Here is a 22,355-nt window from a genome sequence, read left to right as displayed (position 1 = left end):
GTTTCAGCTAGCCTCTGTGTTTCACCATCCACTCTCACCCTGTTTCAGCTAGCCTCTGTGTTTTACCACCACATCTCACCCTGTTTCAGCTAGCCTCTGTGTTTTACCACCACCCCGATTCCTTGTGTAATGGTCTCAGTTCTGTGCCAATAACTCAGAGGTGTTTGTGATGCACTTTCTTTGTGTGTGTGTGTGTGTGTGTGTGTGTGTGTGTGTGTGTGTGTGTGTGTGTGTGTGTGTGTGTGTGTGTGTGTGTGTGTCAGTTCTGTGCCAACGACCCAGAGGTGTTTGTCCAGGCATGTCTACTGGCTCAGGACTACTGTGATGCTATCGATCTCAACCTGGGATGCCCACAGATGATCGCCAAGAGAGGTACTAACTAACCCTGAAACCCCACTCAGAGACAGAGATAGTGTGTGTGAGAGAGAGAAACCCTGATTTAAAAAAAAAAAAAAGTGGTTTTCAATTAGGATACGCATGCTGTATGTTTGGGGTCAATTTGTTTCTAATTTATTTCTGACGAAGGGCACTACGGAGTCTTCCTACAGGATGAGTGGGAGCTGCTGGAGAAGATGGGTGAGTTTGAACAGAGAGAGAAAAGAGGGAGAGAGGTAGAAATAAAATATAGTATGCTATGTCTGGAATGGTGTCATAATGCGTTTTACCTGTCTGGAATGGTGTCATGCTGTGTTTTACCTGTCTGGAATGGTGTCATAATGCATTTTACCTGTCTGGAATGGTGTCATAATGCGTTTTACCTGTCTGGAATGGTGTCATAATGCATTTTACCTGTCTGGAATGGTGTCATAATGCATTTTACCTGTCTGGAATGGTATCATAATGCATTTTACCTGTCTGGAATGGTGTCATGCTGTGTTTTACCTGTCTGGAATGGTGTCATGCTCTGTTTTACCTGTCTGGAATGGTGTCATGCTCTGTTTTACCTGTCTGGAATGGTGTCATGCTCTGTTTTACCTGTCTGGAATGGTGTCATGCTCTGTTTTACCTGTCTGGAATGGTGTCATGCTGTGTTTTACCTGTCTGGAATGGTGTCATGCTCTGTTTTACCTGTCTGGAATGGTGTCATGCTCTGTTTTACCTGTCTGGAATGGTGTCATGCTGTGTTTTACCTGTCTGGAATGGTGTCATGCTGTGTTTTACCTGTCTGGAATGGTGTCATGCTCTGTTTTACCTGTCTGGAATGGTGTCATGCTGTGTTTTACCTGTCTGGAATGGTGTCATGCTGTGTTTTACCTGTCTGGAATGGTGTCATGCTGTGTTTTACCTGTCTGGAATGGTGTCATGCTGTGTTTTACCTGTCTGGAATGGTGTCATGCTCTGTTTTACCTGTCTGGAATGGTGTCATGCTGTGTTTTACCTGTCTGGAATGGTCAGTACATCATAAGCACTCAGTCTTTTACTAGATAATTAGTAGAAAAAAATTGTTACGTGTGAGTTTTTTGGGGGAAGTTTAGGGTTCTATATGTTTTCAGAAGATGGGCAGGGTCTCTGCTGTCCTAGTTTCTCCTTAATGAAGCTAGCCAGTCTTTTCTCTCTGTTTCTCCTTAGTGAAGCTAGCCAGTCTTTTCTCTCTGTTTCTCCTTAGTGAAGCTAGCCAGTCTTTTCTCTCTGTTTCTCCTTAGGGAAGCTAGCCAGTCTTTTCTCTGTGTTTCTCCTTAGTGAAGCTAGCCAGTCTTTTCTCTCTGTTTCTCCTTAGTGAAGCTAGCCAGTCTTTTCTCTGTGTTTCTCCTTAGTGAAGCTAGCCAGTCTTTTCTCTCTGTTCCTCCTTAGTGAAGCTAGCCAGTCTTTTCTCTCTGTTTCTCCTTAGTGAAGCTAGCCAGTCTTTTCTCTCTGTTTCTCCTTAGCGAAGCTAGCCAGTCTTTTCTCTCTGTTTCTCCTTAGTGAAGCTAGCCAGTCTTTTCTCTCTGTTTCTCCTTAGTGAAGCTAGCCAGTCTTTTCTCTCTGTTTCTCCTTAGTGAAGCTAGCCAGTCTTTTCTCTGTGTTTCTCCTTAGTGAAGCTAGCCAGTCTTTTCTCTCTGTTTCTCCTTAGTGAAGCTAGCCAGTCTTTTCTCTCTGTTTCTCCTTAGTGAAGCTAGCCAGTCTTTTCTCTGTGTTTCTCCTTAGTGAAGCTAGCCAGTCTTTTCTCTCTGTTCCTCCTTAGTGAAGCTAGCCAGTCTTTTCTCTCTGTTTCTCCTTAGCGAAGCTAGCCAGTCTTTTCTCTCTGTTTCTCCTTAGCGAAGCTAGCCAGTCTTTTCTCTCTGTTTCTCCTTAGTGAAGCTAGCCAGTCTTTTCTCTCTGTTTCTCCTTAGTGAAGCTAGCCAGTCTTTTCTCTCTGTTTCTCCTTAGTGAAGCTAGCCAGTCTTTTCTCTCTGTTTCTCCTTAGTGAAGCTAGCCAGTCTTTTCTCTGTGTTTCTCCTTAGTGAAGCTAGCCAGTCTTTTCTCTCTGTTCCTCCTTAGCGAAGCTAGCCAGTCTTTTCTCTCTGTTTCTCCTTAGCGAAGCTAGCCAGTCTTTTTCTCTCTGTTTCTCCTTAGCGAAGCTAGCCAGTCTTTTCTCTCTGTTTCTCCATAGTGAAGCTAGCCAGTCTTTTCTCTCTGTTTCTCCTTAGTGAAGCTAGCCAGTCTTTTCTCTGTGTTTCTCCTTAGTGAAGCTAGCCAGTCATTTCTCTGTGTTTCTCCTTAGTGAAGCTAGCCAGTCTTTTCTCTCTGTTTCTCCTTAGTGAAGCTAGCCAGTCTTTTCTCTCTGTTTCTCCTTAGCGAAGCTAGCCAGTCTTTTCTCTCTGTTTCTCCTTAGTGAAGCTAGCCAGTCTTTTCTCTCTGTTTCTCCTTAGTGAAGCTAGCCAGTCTTTTCTCTGTGTTTCTCCTTAGTGAAGCTAGCCAGTCTTTTCTCTGTGTTTCTCCTTAGTGAAGCTAGCCAGTCTTTTCTCTGTGTTTCTCCTTAGTGAAGCTAGCCAGTCATTTCTCTCTGTTTCTCCTTAGTGAAGCTAGCCAGTCTTTTCTCTCTGTTTCTCCTTAGTGAAGCTAGCCAGTCTTTTCTCTGTGTTTCTCCTTAGTGAAGCTAGCCAATGAGAAGATCTCTGTTCCCATCACCTGTAAGATCCGTGTGTTTAACAAGATGGAGGAGACTGTTCAGTACGCTCAGATGCTGGAGAAGGCTGGCTGCCAGGTGGGAAACATCACACACACACACACACAAGTATTTTATTTTGATCTTCTATGAAACATTACCTAAAATGAGCAAGATTATATTTAGAGGTGCAAGCACCTGGGATGGGAACACCATGGAGTTGTCAACTGTGATGGAGAGGTCTTGGAGCAGGCAGGCCTTTCCCGGGAGGATGAGCAGCGCCGTCTTGTCGAGGTTGAGCTTGAGGTGGTGGAGGTAGTTTGTGTAGTCTAGTAGGTCTCTGCTGTGTAGTTGGAGGTAGTTTGTCTATCTGGGTGATGTTTTCTCTCTCCTGAATGATCTGAATCTAGGATTACAGGGACTCTACGTAACTATATTCAATGTGCGGGACAAAAATTGAGGCTATGATTAAGAAGTTGGAGCTCTTCTCGGTCTGCATTAACAAGGACAACACACGGGTCTTTCCATCATTCTATGATTCATTTGTGTTCTAAATGAACTCAAGCTTACGGACAATGTCACATGTGATTTAGCGAAGCACCTGAGTGAGTTGGGTGCGCAATTCCGCAGGTTCTTTCCCGAAACGAATGACACAAACAACTGGATTCGTTATCCCTTTTCATGCCCTGCCTCCAGTCCACTTACAAATATCTGAACAAGAGAGCCTCATCAACATTTTTCCTCGTAGTACTGCAGTGTCACCTATGCTGTCTCCATAGCAACACACAGATATTTAACCGGGTAGGAAGTCTTGTCATTCAGACCTCTCCATCTCTGTCTCAGCTGCTGACCGTTCACGGTCGGACCAAGGACCAGAAAGGACCCGCGACAGGCATCGCTAGCTGGGAACACATCAAGGCTGTACGGTAAGTACACTGCAGTTCCCTCACAGTTCAATTAAGAAAGGACCCGCCACAGGCATCGCTAGCTGGGAACACATCAAGGCTGTACGGTAAGCACACTGCAGTTCCCTCACAGTTCAATTAAGAAAGGACCCGCCACAGGCATCGCTAGCTGGGAACACATCAAGGCTGTACGGTAAGCACACTGCAGTTCCCTCACAGTTCAATTAAGAAAGGACCCGCCACAGGCAATCGCTAGCTGGGAACACATCAAGGCTGTACGGTAAGCACACTGCAGTTCCCTCACAGTTCAATTAAGAAAGGACCCGCCACAGGCATCGCTAGCTGGGAACACATCAAGGCTGTACGGTAAGCACACTGCAGTTCCCTCACAGTTCAATTAAGAAAGGACCCGCCACAGGCATCGCTAGCTGGGAACACATCAAGGCTGTACGGTAAGTACACTGCAGTTCCCTCACAGTTCAATTAAGAGAACAGAGAAGAACCAATATTATGTTTGTCAGGTGGAAACAGTTTGTGTAGTCTAGTAGGTCTCTGCTGTGTAGGTGGAAACAGTTTGTGTAGTCTAGTAGGTCTCTGCTGTGTAGTTGGAGACAGTTTGTGTAGTCTAGTAGGTCTCTGCTGTGTAGTTGGAGGTAGTTTGTAGTCCAGTAGGTCTCTGCTGTGTAGTTGGAGACAGTTTGTATAGTCTAGTAGGTCTTTTCTGTGTAGTTGGAGACAGTTTGTGTAGTCTAGTAGGGGAGACAGTTTGTAGTCTAGTAGGTGTCTGCTGTGTAGTTGGAGGTAGTTTGTAGTCTAGTAGGTCTCTGCTGTGTAGTTGGAGGTAGTTTGTATAGTCTAGTAGGGGATACAGTTTGTAGTCTAGTAGGTGTCTGCTGTGTAGTTGGAGACAGTTTGTATAGTCTAGTAGGGGAGACAGTTTGTATAGTCTAGTAGGGGAGACAGTTTGTATAGTCTAGTAGGGGAGACAGTTTGTAGTCTAGTAGGTGTCTGCTGTGTAGTTGGAGGTAGTTTGTATAGTCTAGTAGGGGAGACAGTTTGTATAGTCTAGTAGGGGAGACAGTTTGTATAGTCTAGTAGGTCTCTGCTGTGTAGTTGGAGGTAGTTTGTATAGTCTAGTAGGGGAGACAGTTTGTAGTCTAGTAGGTGTCTGCTGTGTAGTTGGAGACAGTTTGTATAGTCTAGTAGGGGAGACAGTTTGTAGTCTAGTAGGTCTCTGCTGTGTAGTTGGAGACAGTTTGTATAGTCTAGTAGGGGAGACAGTTTGTATAGTCTAGTAGGTCTCTGCTGTGTAGTTGGAGGTAGTTTGTATAGTCTAGTAGGGGAGACAGTTTGTATAGTCTAGTAGGGAGACAGTTTGTATAGTCTAGTAGGTCTCTGCTGTGTAGTTGGAGGTAGTTTGTATAGTCTAGTAGGGGAGACAGTTTGTAGTCTAGTAGGTGTCTGCTGTGTAGTTGGAGACAGTTTGTATAGTCTAGTAGGTCTCTGCTGTGTAGTTGGAGACAGTTTGTATAGTCTAGTAGGGGAGACAGTTTGTATAGTCTAGTAGGGGAGACAGTTTGTATAGTCTAGTAGGGGAGACAGTTTGTATAGTCTAGTAGGGGAGACAGTTTGTATAGTCTAGTAGGGGAGACAGTTTGTGTAGTCTAGTAGGGGAGACAGTTTGTGTAGTCTAGTAGGGGAGACAGTTTGTGTAGTCTAGTAGGGAGACAGTTTGTAGTCTAGTCTAGTAGGGAGACAGTTTGTATAGTCTAGTAGGGGAGACAGTTTGTATAGTCTAGTAGGGGAGACAGTTTGTATAGTCTAGTAGGGGAGACAGTTTGTGTAGTCTAGTAGGGGAGACAGTTTGTGTAGTCTAGTAGGGGAGACAGTTTGTGTAGTCTAGTAGGGAGACAGTTTGTGTAGTCTAGTAGGGGAGACAGTTTGTGTAGTCTAGTAGGGGAGACAGTTTGTGTAGTCTAGTAGGGAGACAGTTTGTGTAGTCTAGTAGGGGAGACAGTTTGTGTAGTCTAGTAGGGGAGACAGTTTGTGTAGTCTAGTAGGGGAGACAGTTTGTGTAGTCTAGTAGGGGAGACAGTTTGTGTAGTCTAGTAGGGGAGACAGTTTGTGTAGTCTAGTAGGGGAGACAGTTTGTGTAGTCTAGTAGGGGAGACAGTTTGTGTAGTCTAGTAGGGAGACAGTTTGTATAGTCTAGTAGGGGAGACAGTTTGTATAGTCTAGTAGGGAGACAGTTTGTATAGTCTAGTAGGGGAGACAGTTTGTATAGTCTAGTAGGGGAGACAGTTTGTATAGTCTAGTAGGGGAGACAGTTTGTGTAGTCTAGTAGGGGAGACAGTTTGTGTAGTCTAGTAGGGAGACAGTTTGTGTAGTCTAGTAGGGGAGACAGTTTGTGTAGTCTAGTAGGGTCTAGTTGGGGAGACAGTTTGTGTAGTCTAGTAGGGAGACAGTTTGTGTAGTCTAGTAGGGGAGACAGTTTGTATAGTCTAGTAGGGGAGACAGTTTGTATAGTCTAGTAGGGGAGACAGTTTGTATAGTCTAGTAGGGAGACAGTTTGTATAGTCTAGTAGGGGAGACAGTTTGTGTAGTCTAGTAGGGAGACAGTTTGTGTGTAGTCTAGTAGGGGAGACAGTTTGTGTAGTCTAGTAGGGGAGACAGTTTGTGTAGTCTAGTAGGGGAGACAGTTTGTGTAGTCTAGTAGGGGAGACAGTTTGTGTAGTCTAGTAGGGGAGACAGTTTGTATAGTCTAGTAGGGAGACAGTTTGTATAGTCTAGTAGGGAGACAGTTTGTGTAGTCTAGTAGGGGAGACAGTTTGTGTAGTCTAGTAGGGGAGACAGTTTGTGTAGTCTAGTAGGGGAGACAGTTTGTGTAGTCTAGTAGGGGAGACAGTTTGTGTAGTCTAGTAGGGAGACAGTTTGTGTAGTCTAGTAGGAGACAGTTTGTGTAGTCTAGTAGGGAGACAGTTTGTGTAGTCTAGTAGGGAGACAGTTTGTATAGTCTAGTAGGGGAGACAGTTTGTATAGTCTAGTAGGGAGACAGTTTGTGTAGTCTAGTAGGGAGACAGTTTGTGTAGTCTAGTAGGGGAGACAGTTTGTGTAGTCTAGTAGGGGAGACAGTTTGTGTAGTCTAGTAGGGGAGACAGTTTGTGTAGTCTAGTAGGGGAGACAGTTTGTGTAGTCTAGTAGGGGAGACAGTTTGTGTAGTCTAGTAGGGGAGACAGTTTGTGTAGTCTAGTAGGTCTCTGCTGTGTAGTTGGAGACAGTTTGTGTAGTCTAGTAGGGGAGACAGTTTGTGTAGTCTAGTAGGGGAGACAGTTTGTATAGTCTAGTAGGGGAGACAGTTTGTGTAGTCTAGTAGGGGAGACAGTTTGTGTAGTCTAGTAGGGGAGACAGTTTGTGTAGTCTAGTAGGGAGACAGTTTGTATAGTCTAGTAGGGGAGACAGTTTGTATAGTCTAGTAGGGAGACAGTTTGTGTAGTCTAGTAGGGGAGACAGTTTGTGTAGTCTAGTAGGGGAGACAGTTTGTGTAGTCTAGTAGGGAGACAGTTTGTGTAGTCTAGTAGGGGAGACAGTTTGTGTAGTCTAGTAGGGGAGACAGTTTGTGTAGTCTAGTAGGGAGACAGTTTGTGTAGTCTAGTAGGGGAGACAGTTTGTGTAGTCTAGTAGGGAGACAGTTTGTGTAGTCTAGTAGGGGAGACAGTTTGTGTAGTCTAGTAGGGGAGACAGTTTGTGTAGTCTAGTAGGGGAGACAGTTTGTGTAGTCTAGTAGGGGAGACAGTTTGTGTAGTCTAGTAGGGGAGACAGTTTGTGTAGTCTAGTAGGGGAGACAGTTTGTGTAGTCTAGTAGGGAGACAGTTTGTGTAGTCTAGTAGGGAGACAGTTTGTGTAGTCTAGTAGGGGAGACAGTTTGTGTAGTCTAGTAGGGGAGACAGTTTGTGTAGTCTAGTAGGGGAGACAGTTTGTGTAGTCTAGTAGGGGAGACAGTTTGTGTAGTCTAGTAGGGGAGACAGTTTGTGTAGTCTAGTAGGGGAGACAGTTTGTGTAGTCTAGTAGGGAGACAGTTTGTGTAGTCTAGTAGGGAGACAGTTTGTGTAGTCTAGTAGGGGAGACAGTTTGTGTAGTCTAGTAGGGGAGACAGTTTGTGTAGTCTAGTAGGGGAGACAGTTTGTGTAGTCTAGTAGGGGAGACAGTTTGTGTAGTCTAGTAGGGGAGACAGTTTGTGTAGTCTAGTAGGGGAGACAGTTTGTGTAGTCTAGTAGGGGAGACAGTTTGTGTAGTCTAGTAGGGGAGACAGTTTGTGTAGTCTAGTAGGGGAGACAGTTTGTGTAGTCTAGTAGGGGAGACAGTTTGTGTAGTCTAGTAGGGGAGACAGTTTGTATAGTCTAGTAGGGGAGACAGTTTGTTTGTCTAGTCTAGTAGGGAGACAGTTTGTGTAGTCTAGTAGGGGAGACAGTTTGTGTAGTCTAGTAGGGGAGACAGTTTGTATAGTCTAGTAGGGGAGACAGTTTGTATAGTCTAGTAGGGGAGACAGTTTGTATAGTCTAGTAGGGGAGACAGTTTGTATAGTCTAGTAGGTCTCCAAGAAGTTTCTTCACAGGAAAACATTCTATTATATTCTACTGTACAGTACTCTATTCTATTGTCACATAGCTGATACTGGGTTTATTAAACAGTCTCTCTCTCTCTCTCTCTGTGTTGTTGCTATAGGAACGCTGTTAACATCCCTGTGTTCGCTAACGGTAACATCCAACACCTGAGTGATGTGGAGCAGTGTATGGAGGAGACTGGAGTACAGGGGTGATGAGTGCAGGTACACACCTCCGCCTCACCTTGAGTAATTAGTCTCCCAAGAGTCATAACACCTACTAATTTGTGTTCATCACTTTCTCTCTCTCTCTCTCATGTGTCTGTGTGTGTATGGTTATCTCTCTCTGTGTGTGTGTGTGGTTCTTTCTGTGTGTGTGTGGTTCTCTGTATGTTTCTCTCTCTGTGTGTGTGGTTCTCTGTGTGTTTCTCTCTTTCTCTGTGTTTCTATCTTTCTCTGTTTCTCTCTGTGTGTGTGTGTGTGTGGTTCTCTGTATGTTTCTCTCTCTCTCTCTGTGTGTTTCTCTCTCTCTGTCTGTCTCTCTCTCTGTTTCTCTCTCTCTATTTCTCTCTCTCTCTGTGTTTCTCTCTCTGTGTTTCTCTCTCTCTCTGTGTGTGTTTCCAGAGGGGAACCTCCATAACCCAGCTCTGTTTGAGGGTCACAGCCCTCCTGTATGGGAGATGGCTGAGGAGTATCTAGAGGTGGTCAGTCAGTACCCTCCCTGTACCCTGTCCTATGTCCGAGCACACCTCTTCAAGCTCTGGCACCACACGTATGTAACACACACACTCAGAGGGACACACACACACTCAGTACTAGTACTACTCAGTCACTATCGCCACAATCTGTGTGTGTGTTTTATTTGTTAGTGTTTCTCCAGGCTGCAGATCCACAAGGACCTGAGAGAGGAGCTGGCAAAGGTGAAGAACCTGCAGGGGCTGACAGAGGTCAGCAGACAACTCAGACTACGCTGCCAGGTACCAAGGGTTAGCTACACTGCCAGGTACCAAGGGTTAGCTACGCTGCCAGGTACCTAGGGTTAGGGTTAGCTACACTGTCAGGTACCTAGGGTTAGCTACACTGTCAGGTACCTAGGGTTAGCTACACTGTCAGGTACCTAGGGTTAGGGTTGGCTACACTGTCAGGTACCTAGGGTTAGGGTTAGCTACACTGTCAGGTACCTAGGGTTAGGGTTAGCTACACTGTCAGGTACCTAGGGTTAGGGTTAGCTACGCTGCCAGGTACCTAGGGTTAGTGTTAGCTATGCTGTCAGGTACCTAGGGTTAGGGTTAGCTACACTGTCAGGTACCTAGGGTTAGGGTTAGCTACACTGTCAGGTACCTAGGGTTAGGGTTAGCTACACTGTCAGGTACCTAGGGTTAGGGTTAGCTACACTGTCAGGTACCTAGGGTTAGGGTTAGCTACACTGTCAGGTACCTAGGGTTAGGGTTAGCTACGCTGCCAGGTACCTAGGGTTAGTGTTAGCTATGCTGTCAGGTACCTAGGGTTAGGGTTAGCTACACTGTCAGGTACCTAGGGTTAGCTACACTGTCAGGTACCTAGGGTTAGGGTTAGCTACACTGTCAGGTACCTAGGGTTAGGGTTAGCTACACTGTCAGGTACCTAGGGTTAGGGTTAGCTACACTGTCAGGTACCTAGGGTTAGGGTTAGCTACACTGTCAGGTACCTAGGGTTAGAGTTAGCTACACTGTCAGGTACCTAGGGTTAGCTACACTGTCAGGTACCTAGGGTTAGGGTTAGCTACACTGTCAGGTACCTAGGGTTAGGGTTAGGGTTAGCTACACTGTCAGGTACCTAGGGTTAGAGTTATCTACACTGTCAGGTACCTAGGGGTTAGCTACACTGTCAGGTACCTAGGGTTAGCTACACTGTCAGGTACCTAGGGTTAGGGTTAGCTACACTGTCAGGTACCTAGGGTTAGGGTTAGCTACACTGTCAGGTACCTAGGGTTAGAGTTATCTACACTGTCAGGTACCTAGGGTTAGCTACACTGTCAGGTACCTAGGGTTAGCTACACTGTCAGGTACCTAGGGTTAGGGTTAGCTACACTGTCAGGTACCTAGGGTTAAGGTTAGCTACACTGTCAGGTACCTAGGGTTAGGGTTAGCTACACTGTCAGGTACCTAGGGTTAGGTTAGCTACACTGTCAGGTACCTAGGGTTAGAGTTAGCTACACTGTCAGGTACTTAGGGTTAGCTACACTGTCAGGTACCTAGGGTTAGGGTTAGCTACACTGTCAGGTACCTAGGGTTAGGTTAGCTACACTGTCAGGTACCTAGGGTTAGAGTTATCTACACTGTCAGGTACCTAGGGTTAGCTACACTGTCAGGTACCTAGGGTTAGCTACACTGTCAGGTACCTAGGGTTAGGGTTAGCTACACTGTCAGGTACCTAGGGTTAGAGTTAGCTACACTGTCAGGTACTTAGGGTTAGCTACACTGTCAGGTACCTAGGGTTAGGGTTAGCTACACTGTCAGGTACCTAGGGTTAGGTTAGCTACACTGTCAGGTACCTAGGGTTAGAGTTATCTACACTGTCAGGTACCTAGGGTTAGCTACACTGTCAGGTACCTAGGGTTAGCTACACTGTCAGGTACCTAGGGTTAGCTACACTGTCAGGTACCTAGGGTTAGGGTTAGCTACACTGTCAGGTACCTAGGGTTAGGGTTAGCTACACTGTCAGGTACCTAGGGTTAGGGTTAGCTACACTGTCAGGTACCTAGGGTTAGGGTTAGCTACACTGTCAGGTACCTAGGGTTAGGTACTACACTGTCAGGTACCTAGGGTTAGCTACACTGTCAGGTACCTAGGGTTAGCTACACTGTCAGGTACCTAGGGTTAGCTACACTGTCAGGTACCTAGGGTTAGCTACACTGTCAGGTACCTAGGGTTAGCTACACTGTCAGGTACCTAGGGTTAGCTACACTGTCAGGTACCTAGGGTTAGGGTTAGCTACACTGTCAGGTACCTAGGGTTAGCTACACTGTCAGGTACCTAGGGTTAGCTACACTGTCAGGTACCTAGGGTTAGCTACACTGTCAGGTACCTAGGGTTAGCTACACTGTCAGGTACCTAGGGTTAGCTACACTGTCAGGTACCTAGGGTTAGCTACACTGTCAGGTACCTAGGGTTAGGGTTAGCTACACTGTCAGGTACCTAGGGTTAGCTACACTGTCAGGTACCTAGGGTTAGCTACACTGTCAGGTACCTAGGGTTAGGGTTAGCTACACTGTCAGGTACCTAGGGTTAGGGTTAGCTACACTGTCAGGTACCAAGGGATCATTCTGTTTTTCACCTTTCCTTCCACTAGGGTTACCTCCTCCCCAAAATGTTTTACTCCTTTTTAGTTTCTCTTCCTCACCCATTGCTCCTCCTCTTTTTCCCCTCTTCTCCCTCCTCCCCTCTTCTTCCCCCTCTTCTTCACCCTTCTCCCCCTCCCCCTCTTCTCCCCTCTCCCCCTCTTCTTCCCCCTCTTCTTCACCCTTCTCCCCTCCCCTCTTCTCCCCCTCCCCCTCTTCTCCCCCTCCCTTCTTCCCCTCCCTCTTCTTCCCCCTCTCCCTCTTCTTCCCCCTCTCCCTCTTCTTCCCCCTCTCCCTCTTCTCCCCTCTCCCTCTTCTCCCTTCTCCCCCTCCCCTCTTCTTCCCCCTCTCCCTCTTCTCCCCCTCCCCTCTTCTTCCCCCTCTCCCTCTTCTCCCCCTCCCCTCTTCTCCCTCCTCCCAACACAGCTAGATGATGACACTGGTTCTTTTCTCATTTGTTTAACCTCTGCAGGAGGAGATAACCAATGGAGGAGAGGAGGCGGGGCAGGTGGTTGGGCTGCCATTCCCTCATTGGATCTGCCAGCCGTACGTCAGACCAGTGTGAGTGACAATTTCCTGTTGAGAATCCTAACTTGAGATCTGTGTACATTCCTTTACTTAGATGTGTTGTGTATTAGGTAGTTGTGAAAATGTTAGATATTACTGCACTGCAGTCAGAACTAGAAGTACAAGCATTTCGCTACACTCGCATTAACACCTGCTGACCATTAACATCTGCTGACCATGTGTATGTGACCATTAACATCTGCTGACCATGTGTATGTGACCATTAACATCTGCTGACCATGTGTATGTGACCATTAACACCTGCTGACCATTAACACCTGCTGACCATTAACACCTGCTGACCATTAACACCTGCTGACCATTAACATCTGCTGACCATTAACATCTGCTGACCATGTGTATGTGACCATTAACACCTGCTGACCATTAACATCTGCTGACCATTAACATCTGCTGACCATGTGTATGTGACCATTAACACCTGCTGACCATTAACACCTGCTGACCATTAACACCTGCTGACCATTAACACCTGCTGACCATTAACATCTGCTGACCATTAACATCTGCTGACCATGTGTACGTAACCATTAACACCTGCTGACCATTAACACCTGCTGACCATTAACACCTGCTGACCATTAACACCTGCTGACCATTAACATCTGCTGACCATTAACACCTGCTGACCATTAACATCTGCTGACCATGTGTACGTAACCATTAACACCTGCTGACCATTAACACCTGCTGGCCATTAACACCTGCTGACCATTAACACCTGCTGACCATTAACACCTGCTGACCATTAACACCTGCTGACCATTAACATCTGCTGACCATTAACACCTGCTGACCATTAACATCTGCTGACCATTAACACCTGCTGACCATTAACATCTGCTGACCATTAACACCTGCTGACCATTAACATCTGCTGACCATTAACACCTGCTGACCATTAACATCTGCTGACCATTAACACCTGCTGACCATTAACATCTGCTGACCATTAACATCTGCTGGCCATTAACACCTGCTGACCATTAACATCTGCTGACCATTAACACCTGCTGACCATTAACACCTGCTGACCATTAACATCTGCTGACCATGTAACACGTAACCATTAACACCTGCTGACCATTAACACCTGCTGACCATTAACACCTGCTGACCATTAACACCTGCTGACCATTAACATCTGCTGACCATTAACATCTGCTGACCATGTAACACCTGCTGACCATTAACACCTGCTGACCATTAACACCTGCTGACCATTAACACCTGCTGACCATTAACATCTGCTGACCATTAACATCTGCTGACCATTAACACCTGCTGACCATTAACATCTGCTGACCATGTGTATGTGACCATTAACATCTGCTGACCATTAACACCTGCTGACCATTAACACCTGCTGACCATTAACATCTGCTGACCATGTGTACCATTAACACCTGCTGACCATTAACACCTGCTGACCATTAACACCTGCTGACCATTAACATCTGCTGACCATTAACACCTGCTGACCATTAACATCTGCTGACCATTAACACCTGCTGACCATTAACACCTGCTGACCATTAACATCTGCTGACCATTAACACCTGCTGACCATTAACATCTGCTGACCATGACCCATTAACATCTGCTGACCATTAACATCTGCTGACCATTAACACCTGCTGACCATTAACACCTGCTGACCATTAACATCTGCTGACCATTAACATCTGCTGACCATTAACATCTGCTGACCAATAACACCTGCTGACCATTAACATCTGCTGACCATTAACATCTGCTGACCATTAACATCTGCTGACCATTAACATCTGCTGACCATTAACATCTGCTGACCATTAACATCTGCTGACCATTAACACCTGCTGACCATGTGTATGTGACCATTAACATCTGCTGACCATTAACACCTGCTGACCATTAACACCTGCTGACCATTAACACCTGCTGACCATTAACACCTGCTGACCATTAACACCTGCTGACCATTAACATCTGCTGACCAATAACATCTGCTGACCATTAACACCTGCTGACCATGTGTACGTGACCAATACAATTTGACCAATACAATACAAAGTCGTCAAGTCCACACACACAGAAACCGTAACGCGTTGCCGTGACGATGAACATTGTTCCTGCCAGGCCGAAGGCTCCGGTTGCTAACAGCAACGGTACGGAGGTGAAGGCAGGGTGTCACAAGAGGGCGTTGTCACAGGAGGACTCGGACGGGGCGTGCGATGCCCTCTCCAAAAACAAACAGAAAAAGAAAGCCAGAAACCCCCACAAGAACTTCTGTCCCGAGCAGAAGCGTGAGTTATTTTTCCTCGTAGTACTGCAGTTACCTAGACTCTCTATCCAGTCTAATTAAGCAATTACGGCCCTTAGCCGTGGGATATTGGCCACATACCACACACCCCCAAGGTGCCTTATTGCTGTTATAAACTGGTTACCAACATAATTAGGGCAGTGAAACGAAATGTTTTGTCACACCCGTGGTGTAAGGTCTGATATACACCAGCTGTCAGCCAATCAGCATTCAGGGCTCGAACCACCCAGTGTATGACAAAACATGTGTTTTAACTGCTCTAATTACGTTGGTAACCAGTTTATAACAGCAATAAGACGCCTCGGGGGATCGTGGTATATGGCCATTATACCACGGCTAAGGGTTGTGTCCAGACACTCAGCGTAGCCGTGGCATATTGGTATATGTTTTGTCATACCCGTGGTATGCCACGGCTGTCAGCCAATCAGCATTCAGGGCTGGAACCACCCAGTTTATAATGCTACAGAATCTACAGCGCCTCAGCCGACACATAGTACAGTAGATAACCTCTGTTTTACCCCCATAGTACAGTAGATAACCTCTGTTTTACCCCCATAGTACAGTAGATAACCTCTGTTTTACCCCCATAGTACAGTAGATAACCTCTGTTTTACCCCCATAGTACAGTAGATAACCTCTGTTTTACCCCCATAGTACAGTAGATAACCTCTGTTTTACCCCCATAGTACAGTAGATAACCTCTGTTTTACCCCCATAGTACAGTAGATAACCTCTGTTTTACCCCCATAGTACAGTAGATAACCTCTGTTTTACCCCCATAGTACAGTAGATAACCTCTGTTTTACCCGTTTTCTCTGCAGCAAAGTACATCAAGTGTGAGCAGTGTGGAAATCCAAAGGTGAGTGGAGGGACGACCTCTTCACCCTGTTCCTCATTACCATGTGTAAACACCTCTTCACCCTGTTCCTCATTACCACGTGGAGCAACCTCTTCACCCTGTTCCTCCTCTTCACCCTGTTCCTCCTCTTCACCCTGTTCATCCTCTTCACACTGTTCCTCTTCACCCTGTTCCTCCTCTTCACCCTGTTCCTCCTCTTCACCCTGTTCCTCCTCTTCACCCTGTTCCACCTCTTCACCCTGTTCCTCCTCTTCACCCTGTTCCTCCTCTTCACCTGTTCCTCCTCTTCACCCTGTTCCTCCTCTTCACCCTGTTCCTCCTCTTCACCCTGTTCCTCCTCTTCACCCTGTTCCTCCTCTTCACCCTGTTCCTCCTCTTCACCCTGTTCCTCCTCTTCACCCTGTTCCTCCTCTTCACCCTGTTCCTCCTCTTCACCCTGTTCCTCCTCTTCACCCTGTTCCTCATTACCATGTGTAAACTCCTCTTCACCCTGTTCCTCATTACAGATGAAGTGTAGCCCTGGACTAAGAAACGTTCAATGGAGACTGTGTATAATAGTGTTACGTATGCAGGGCAGATTCTTAGGAGCTAGAAGCAGAGCTGCCATGTCTGTTGGCGCAATTTTGTACTTCCAGGTCCCTAACCCGTCTCTCCCCTTCTCCGGGTCCCTAACCCGTCTACCCCCTCTCCGGGTCCCTAACCCGTCTCTCCCCTTCTCCGGGTCCCTAACCCGTCTACCCCCTCTCTGGGTCCCTAACCCGTCTACCCCCTCTCCGGGTCCCTAACCTGTCTACCCCCTCCCTCTCTCCAAGTCCCTAATCTGTCTCCCTCCCTCTCTCTCCAGGTCCCTAACCCCTCTCCTGGGCCCTAACCCCTCTCCTGGGCCCTAACCCCCCTGTTCTCTCCAGGTCCCTAAACCCCTCTCTCTCTCTCTGTAGAGTAATCAGTGTGTATTCAACCTGTCTCTCTCTGTAGGGTAATCAGTGTGTATTCAACCTGTCTCTCTCTCTGTAGGGTAATCAGTGTGTATTCAACCTGTCTCTCTCTGTAGGGTAATCAGTGTGTATTCAACCTGTGTCGAGGCTGCTGTAAAAAGAAGGCCCACAAGGAGGTGGCAGACTGCCCAAGTGAGTCCCCCCCTGCCACACACACACAGACACACACAGACACACACAGACACACAGACACACACACAGCTGTCTTTCTCTGATATATCCTTTATTTCCTCTCGTCTGGTTTAAAGGTCACGGGCTGAGGTTCAAGACCAAGGCAGAGAAACAGAAGTCAGAGCGGCAAGAGGAGGACGAGGAGGGAAAGAGCAGAGGGTTACAGGAGGAAGAGGATGGAGGATTGTTGAACCCCAGCCCCCCACAGACCCCCAACAGACCCCCAACAGACCCCCACAGAGGACAGACTGTGGCCTGAGACATGGACTAACAGGGACATAGACATCCATTCATATGTAGTACACACACACACACACACACACACACACACACACACACACACACACACACACACACACACACACACACACACACACACAGCAGGATGTGGAGAACTTTATCCATCAACAGTATACAGAGACACAAGAACGTATTGTAAGGAACACACATGTGCATCCATACTGTCTCATACATACTCACCACTGTCCTCCATTGCTGCTGTGCTGAACTGGCTTTGATGGGGTTTCACCACTACGCCCTCCTCCTACCTGACTGACTCGGGGAGTCTTCCTGGACTGATGTAATGGATAGACTCCTCCTACCTGACTGACTGGGGGGAGTCTTCCTGGACTGATGTAATGGATAGACTCCTCCTACCTGACTGACTGGGGGAGTCTTCCTGGACTGATGTAATGGATAGACTCCTCCTACCTGACTGACTGGGGGAGTCTTCCTGGACTGATGTAATGGATAGACTCCTCCTACCTGACTGATGTAATGGATAGACTCCTCCTACCTGACTGACTGGGGGAGTCTTCCTGGACTGATGTAATGGATAGACTCCTCCTACCTGACTGATGTAATGGATAGACTCCTCCTACCTGACTGACTGGGGGAGTCTTCCTGGACTGATGTAATGGATAGACTCCTCCTACATGACTGATGTAATGGATAGACTCCTCCTACCTGACTGACTGGGGGAGTCTTCCTGGACTGATGTAATGGATAGACTCCTCCTACTTGTTTGACTGGGGGAGTCTTCCTGGACTGATGTAATGGATAGACTCCTCCTACTTGACTGACTGGGGAGTCTTCCTGGACTGATGTAATGGATAGACTCCTCCTACCTGACTGACTGGGGAGTCTTCCTGGACTAATTTCTCTCTTGGACTTTAGCATAACAAGTCAAGCTTTGAAGTCAACGGGAGATTCACCCCCAAAGTCCAGTTCCATGTGGGTCTTCCTCGTTGGTCTACAGCCGTTTCTGGAAGGAGGAAGCTCAGCTCAGTACAGGAAGGAGGGAAGAGCTCATGGAGTCGTAACAGTACAGGAAGGAGGAAGAGCTCATGGAGTCGTAACAGTACAGGAAGGAGGGAGAGCTCATGGAGTCGTAACAGTACAGGAAGGAGGGAGAGCTCATGGAGTCGTAACAGTACAGGAAGGAGGGAAGAGCTCATGGAGTCGTAACAGTACTATCCCAGTACTGCTCAATCTCTACATGTATTTGTCCTTTTGGTTGTGGTCAATGATGGGACTATTTCCTGGTGATCTTTGTCCCCCCCGAACTAGAAGGATATTTTATCACCTGACTTTTAGAATGGTGACAGTCTGTTATCATTTTTCATCAAGCTCCTCGTCTTAATGTGTGTCTGTGTGATGATGTGTAGGGCTTGGAGTTTGTTTTTTCTAGGCCTGTCTCCAGAAAGTATTTTAAGGTAGGGATGCTGATCTGAGATCTGTTCAATATATTATTCATCATTGTTGGGGCGGCAGGTAGCCTAGTGGTTAGAGCGTTGGACTTGTAACCGAAAGGTTGTTAGATCGAATCCCTGAGCTGACAAGGTACAAATCTGTTATTCTGCCCCTTGACAAGGCAGTTAACCCGCTGTTCCTAGACCGTCATTGTAAATAAGAATTTGTTCTTAACTGACTTGTCTAGTTAAATAAAATAAAAATGATCTGAGATCTGGCTGGATAGGTCTTATTCACTATGATCTGAAAGGCTAAACTGATCCTAGATCAGCACTCCTACTCTGAGACGCTTGGTGGATACGGGCCCTGGTCTGGCCATGTGGTAAAACTCCTGGTCATTCATGACAAGTCGCAAACTTCGAGTTATTTGCATAGAGCTTCCTATTTGTTGATTCTGATACTTTCCAAGTGGGGAACCTGGGGCCTCATCTTTCTTCAAGTTTCCAAGTCTTCTTGAACACAGCAGTACTAGGAACCAAACGTAACAAAACGTTTTCCATTGTGAAATTGTTTTGTGCTACGGTTTGCACAAATGAATACACCCCAGGTGAGAACTCCAAATGAATACACCCCAGGTGAGAACTCCAAATGAATACACCCCAGGTGAGAACTCCATGCCAAATCACACGTGGAAACTATTTCACTTCAATTTACAGTCATATTTGATTTTAATTTCTCTTTGTGGTGGTTTTATTTATTTTATGGTGGTTGGGGGGTTGCTTGCATTGATTCAGTGCCTTCTGGTAGACATAACACTTGGCCTATCCAGTCATATATGAACTTGAGGTTAAATAAATGGAAGTGACAAGTTAGAAATGGTGCATTTGATATTTCTCTCTTAACTATGATTTCTCCGTTCATACATTTTGACCTTACTAACAACTTTTGGATTTTCTGCTGAATATCAAACTGACACGTCATCTTGTATTTTGTGGCTTTATTTTGAAATGAAATAAATCTATGGAAAAATAAACCCCATCTGTATCGCAAGTAGTAGTAGATTCATTTACCACCTTGCATTGTTTCATAAATATTTGCTAGGTACACGCTCCAGCAGGTATACTGCACTGGTCATCTCCAAAGCCAACACTTCCTTTGGCCGCCTTTCCTTCCAGTTCTCTGCTGCCAATGACTGGAACGAATTGCAAAAATCTCTGAAGCTGGAGTCATATCCCCCTCTCTAACTTTAAGCATCAGCTGTCAGACCAGCTTACCTTTCTATTTCTCTTTTATTGTGTGTTATTGACTGTACGTTTGTTTATGTGTAACTCTGTTTTTGTTGCACTGCTTTGCTTTATCTTGGCCAGGTCGCAGTTGTAAATGAGAACATGTTCTCAACTGGCCTACCTGGTTAAATAAATGTAAAATAAGAGGACTTTTATTTTGAAAGTCGTGAATATCAGACGAGACGTCATTCCCAAAATCCCACGCTCGTAGTGTTTTTATCAACGTAAATTCAGGCAAATTAGAGCAGAAAGTTTTGGTGGACTTTTGGCTAAACATTCTAGCAGAGTAAAACGTATCCGAATTGATAAAACGAACGGTCCAACGTTTATTGCCCCGAAATGTCCAAACTACAGTGGTCAAACGTGTTCCTCGCGGAGCGGCTAACCGCAGCTGCTATAGAGATTTTTGGGGCAGTGGAGAAAAAACGATACTCGAGTATCAGGAAGAGATCATCCGTTTGAGACAGGAGAACAGTCGCCTACGGCCTAATAACGCAGTGATCCAACCAGAGAAGTTACCAGACCCCCAGCAGCAGCTCACGTTCTCCGTCTCTGAAGAGGTTCTCCTGGACTTGGAGGAGCAGCACGGTGAGCAGAGCCAGAGGTGGAGCGCCATTCTGGGGAACGAGGGCCCAGAACCCACAGAGTCAGACAGAGAAGGAACAGGATTGCATGACCAGTCAGGAGGAAGCACAGCTTCAACAACTGGAGTTCGCTATCAAATTGACTCCTGTCTATTGTGTGGAAAATGACTGTGATCAGGACCAACCTCAGCCCGGTACACCTTGACCAGCCACAGACTGTGATCAGGACCAACCTCAGCCCGGTACACCTTGACCAGCCACAGACTGTGATCAGGACCAACCTCAGCCCGGTACACCTTGACCAGCCACAGACTGTGATCAGGACCAACCTCAGCCCGGTACACCTTGACCAGCCACAGACTGTGATCAGGACCAACCTCAGCCCGGTACACCTTGACCAGCCACAGACTGTGATCAGGACCAACCTCAGCCCGGTACACCTTGACCAGCCACAGACTGTGATCAGGACCAACCTCAGCCCGGTACACCTTGACCAGCCACAGACTGTGATCAGGACCAACCTCAGCCCGGTACACCTTGACCAGCCACAGACTGTGATCAGGACCAACCTCAGCCCGGTACACCTTGACCAGCCACAGACTGTGATCAGGACCAACCTCAGCCCGGTACACCTTGACCAGCCACAGACTGTGGAGCTTGTCTCGGATCAAACCAGAAGATAATGAAGTAAAATGTAATGCAGACTGCACTTCATGGGAGAAAGAACAAGATGGGTATAATCTAACCCTAATCACCCAGCCACACACACACACAACATATCCACCAGCTCACCATGGAGTTGACGACCCAGCAGCTACACCAGCTGAGGTAGCAAACATCCAGATCTACAGAGCTGTCATGAATCTGAACCAAACGACAGCTCAGGTGACAGATGACTTGAACTGTGTGGTTGGAGGACTGAAAGAACACGCCGTCTCACTGAGAGACTCTGGAAGGTGATGCTCATCAGCTCTGGCCCGGTACCGGCTAAGCGGAAGCGGACCAGAAGCTCGCTAGTAGCCGAAACGGTGAGGCGGCTCCATAATTCCGTGGGTAATCTGATACACAGATACCAGCCTAAGGATAAAGTCAACTCCCCACACAACAAGGTGGTCACCACCTATCTGATTTAGAGGAGCATCCAAGGAAAGTTTTAAGTGTGACTCACCACGTGCTCAGGGGCTGCCAGTCTTTGACCTGCTATGAAACAGTCCGGGGGAACTTCCTGGTGCAGTTGCCAGAGAACCGTAAAGACGAGTGAAAGATACACGCGATGGCCATCGAGGAGGAAGCGGCTGCTGGATTCCAGAACCGCGACGCTCCAGAGTCACGAGGTGGAGGATCTGTGGGAAGGAGTGACGTTGGAGTTGATGTCAGACGAGGAAGACACCATGGTGGATGATAAACTGGTATGGCTGGTGATGCCTCCAGTATTCTGGAGCATGGAGCTGAGTGAGCTGTGTTACGGTCAGGTTGCTGGTATGGCTGGTGATGCCTCCAGCGTTCTGGAGCATGGAGCTGAGTTACGGTCAGGTCAGGTTGCTGGTATGGCTGGTGATGCCTCCAGCGTTCTGGAGCATGGAGCTGAGTGAGCTGTGTGCGGTGCTCCAGAAAAGGCTTGACAAACACCCAATGATACTTCCACGCCTCCCCCAGTGGATTCATGTCTATGAGGGAGCCTCCAAGGACCTTCCACCAGGACAGACATGGACAGGCAGATTTAATGGCACAACACACTCCCTTCATGCTGTCTGTTGGAGACCATCAGCGATTCGATAGACCTGGAATGACCCTCTTAACTGTCAAAGAGGAAGAGATGGACTGAAACAGACAAGAGATTTAAGATGTCCTCCAGTGATTTACCTTTTCCTGTTAAAGCGATATCCCAAGCATAAATATAACACACAATCAACTGTTAGTAGTAGAGCATTTAAGCAGTTGGTCTGATGGGAATCTGTGACATCATCAGGCCCCTCCCCCTTGCTTG

At 46.9% G+C, this 22,355-nt stretch overlaps 1 protein-coding gene across 1 annotated transcript in view; it reads left to right on the top strand.

The window, feature by feature from the left end:
* The window catches only part of LOC112239550 (dihydrouridine synthase 1-like (S. cerevisiae)), a 20,407-nt gene extending 2,530 nt beyond the window's left edge, over positions 1 to 17,877 (top strand). Inside the window, 13 exon segments of the mRNA XM_042317234.1 lie at positions 264 to 372; positions 526 to 576; positions 3,051 to 3,163; positions 3,908 to 3,990; positions 8,692 to 8,780; positions 8,783 to 8,794; positions 9,194 to 9,341; positions 9,450 to 9,546; positions 12,361 to 12,449; positions 14,598 to 14,764; positions 15,603 to 15,640; positions 16,692 to 16,767; positions 16,884 to 17,877. Coding sequence (XP_042173168.1) covers positions 264 to 372; positions 526 to 576; positions 3,051 to 3,163; positions 3,908 to 3,990; positions 8,692 to 8,780; positions 8,783 to 8,794; positions 9,194 to 9,341; positions 9,450 to 9,546; positions 12,361 to 12,449; positions 14,598 to 14,764; positions 15,603 to 15,640; positions 16,692 to 16,767; positions 16,884 to 17,065 — 1,254 coding nt within the window. The 3' untranslated portion in view covers positions 17,066 to 17,877.
* The last annotated feature ends 4,478 nt before the right edge of the window (positions 17,878 to 22,355 follow it).

This window comes from Oncorhynchus tshawytscha, unplaced genomic scaffold (genome assembly GCF_018296145.1).
Source record: "Oncorhynchus tshawytscha isolate Ot180627B unplaced genomic scaffold, Otsh_v2.0 Un_contig_2750_pilon_pilon, whole genome shotgun sequence".
Lineage (NCBI taxonomy): Eukaryota > Metazoa > Chordata > Actinopteri > Salmoniformes > Salmonidae > Oncorhynchus > Oncorhynchus tshawytscha.
Note: the sequence above shows the minus strand (reverse complement) of the source record. Positions and strands in the feature narration are given on the sequence as shown.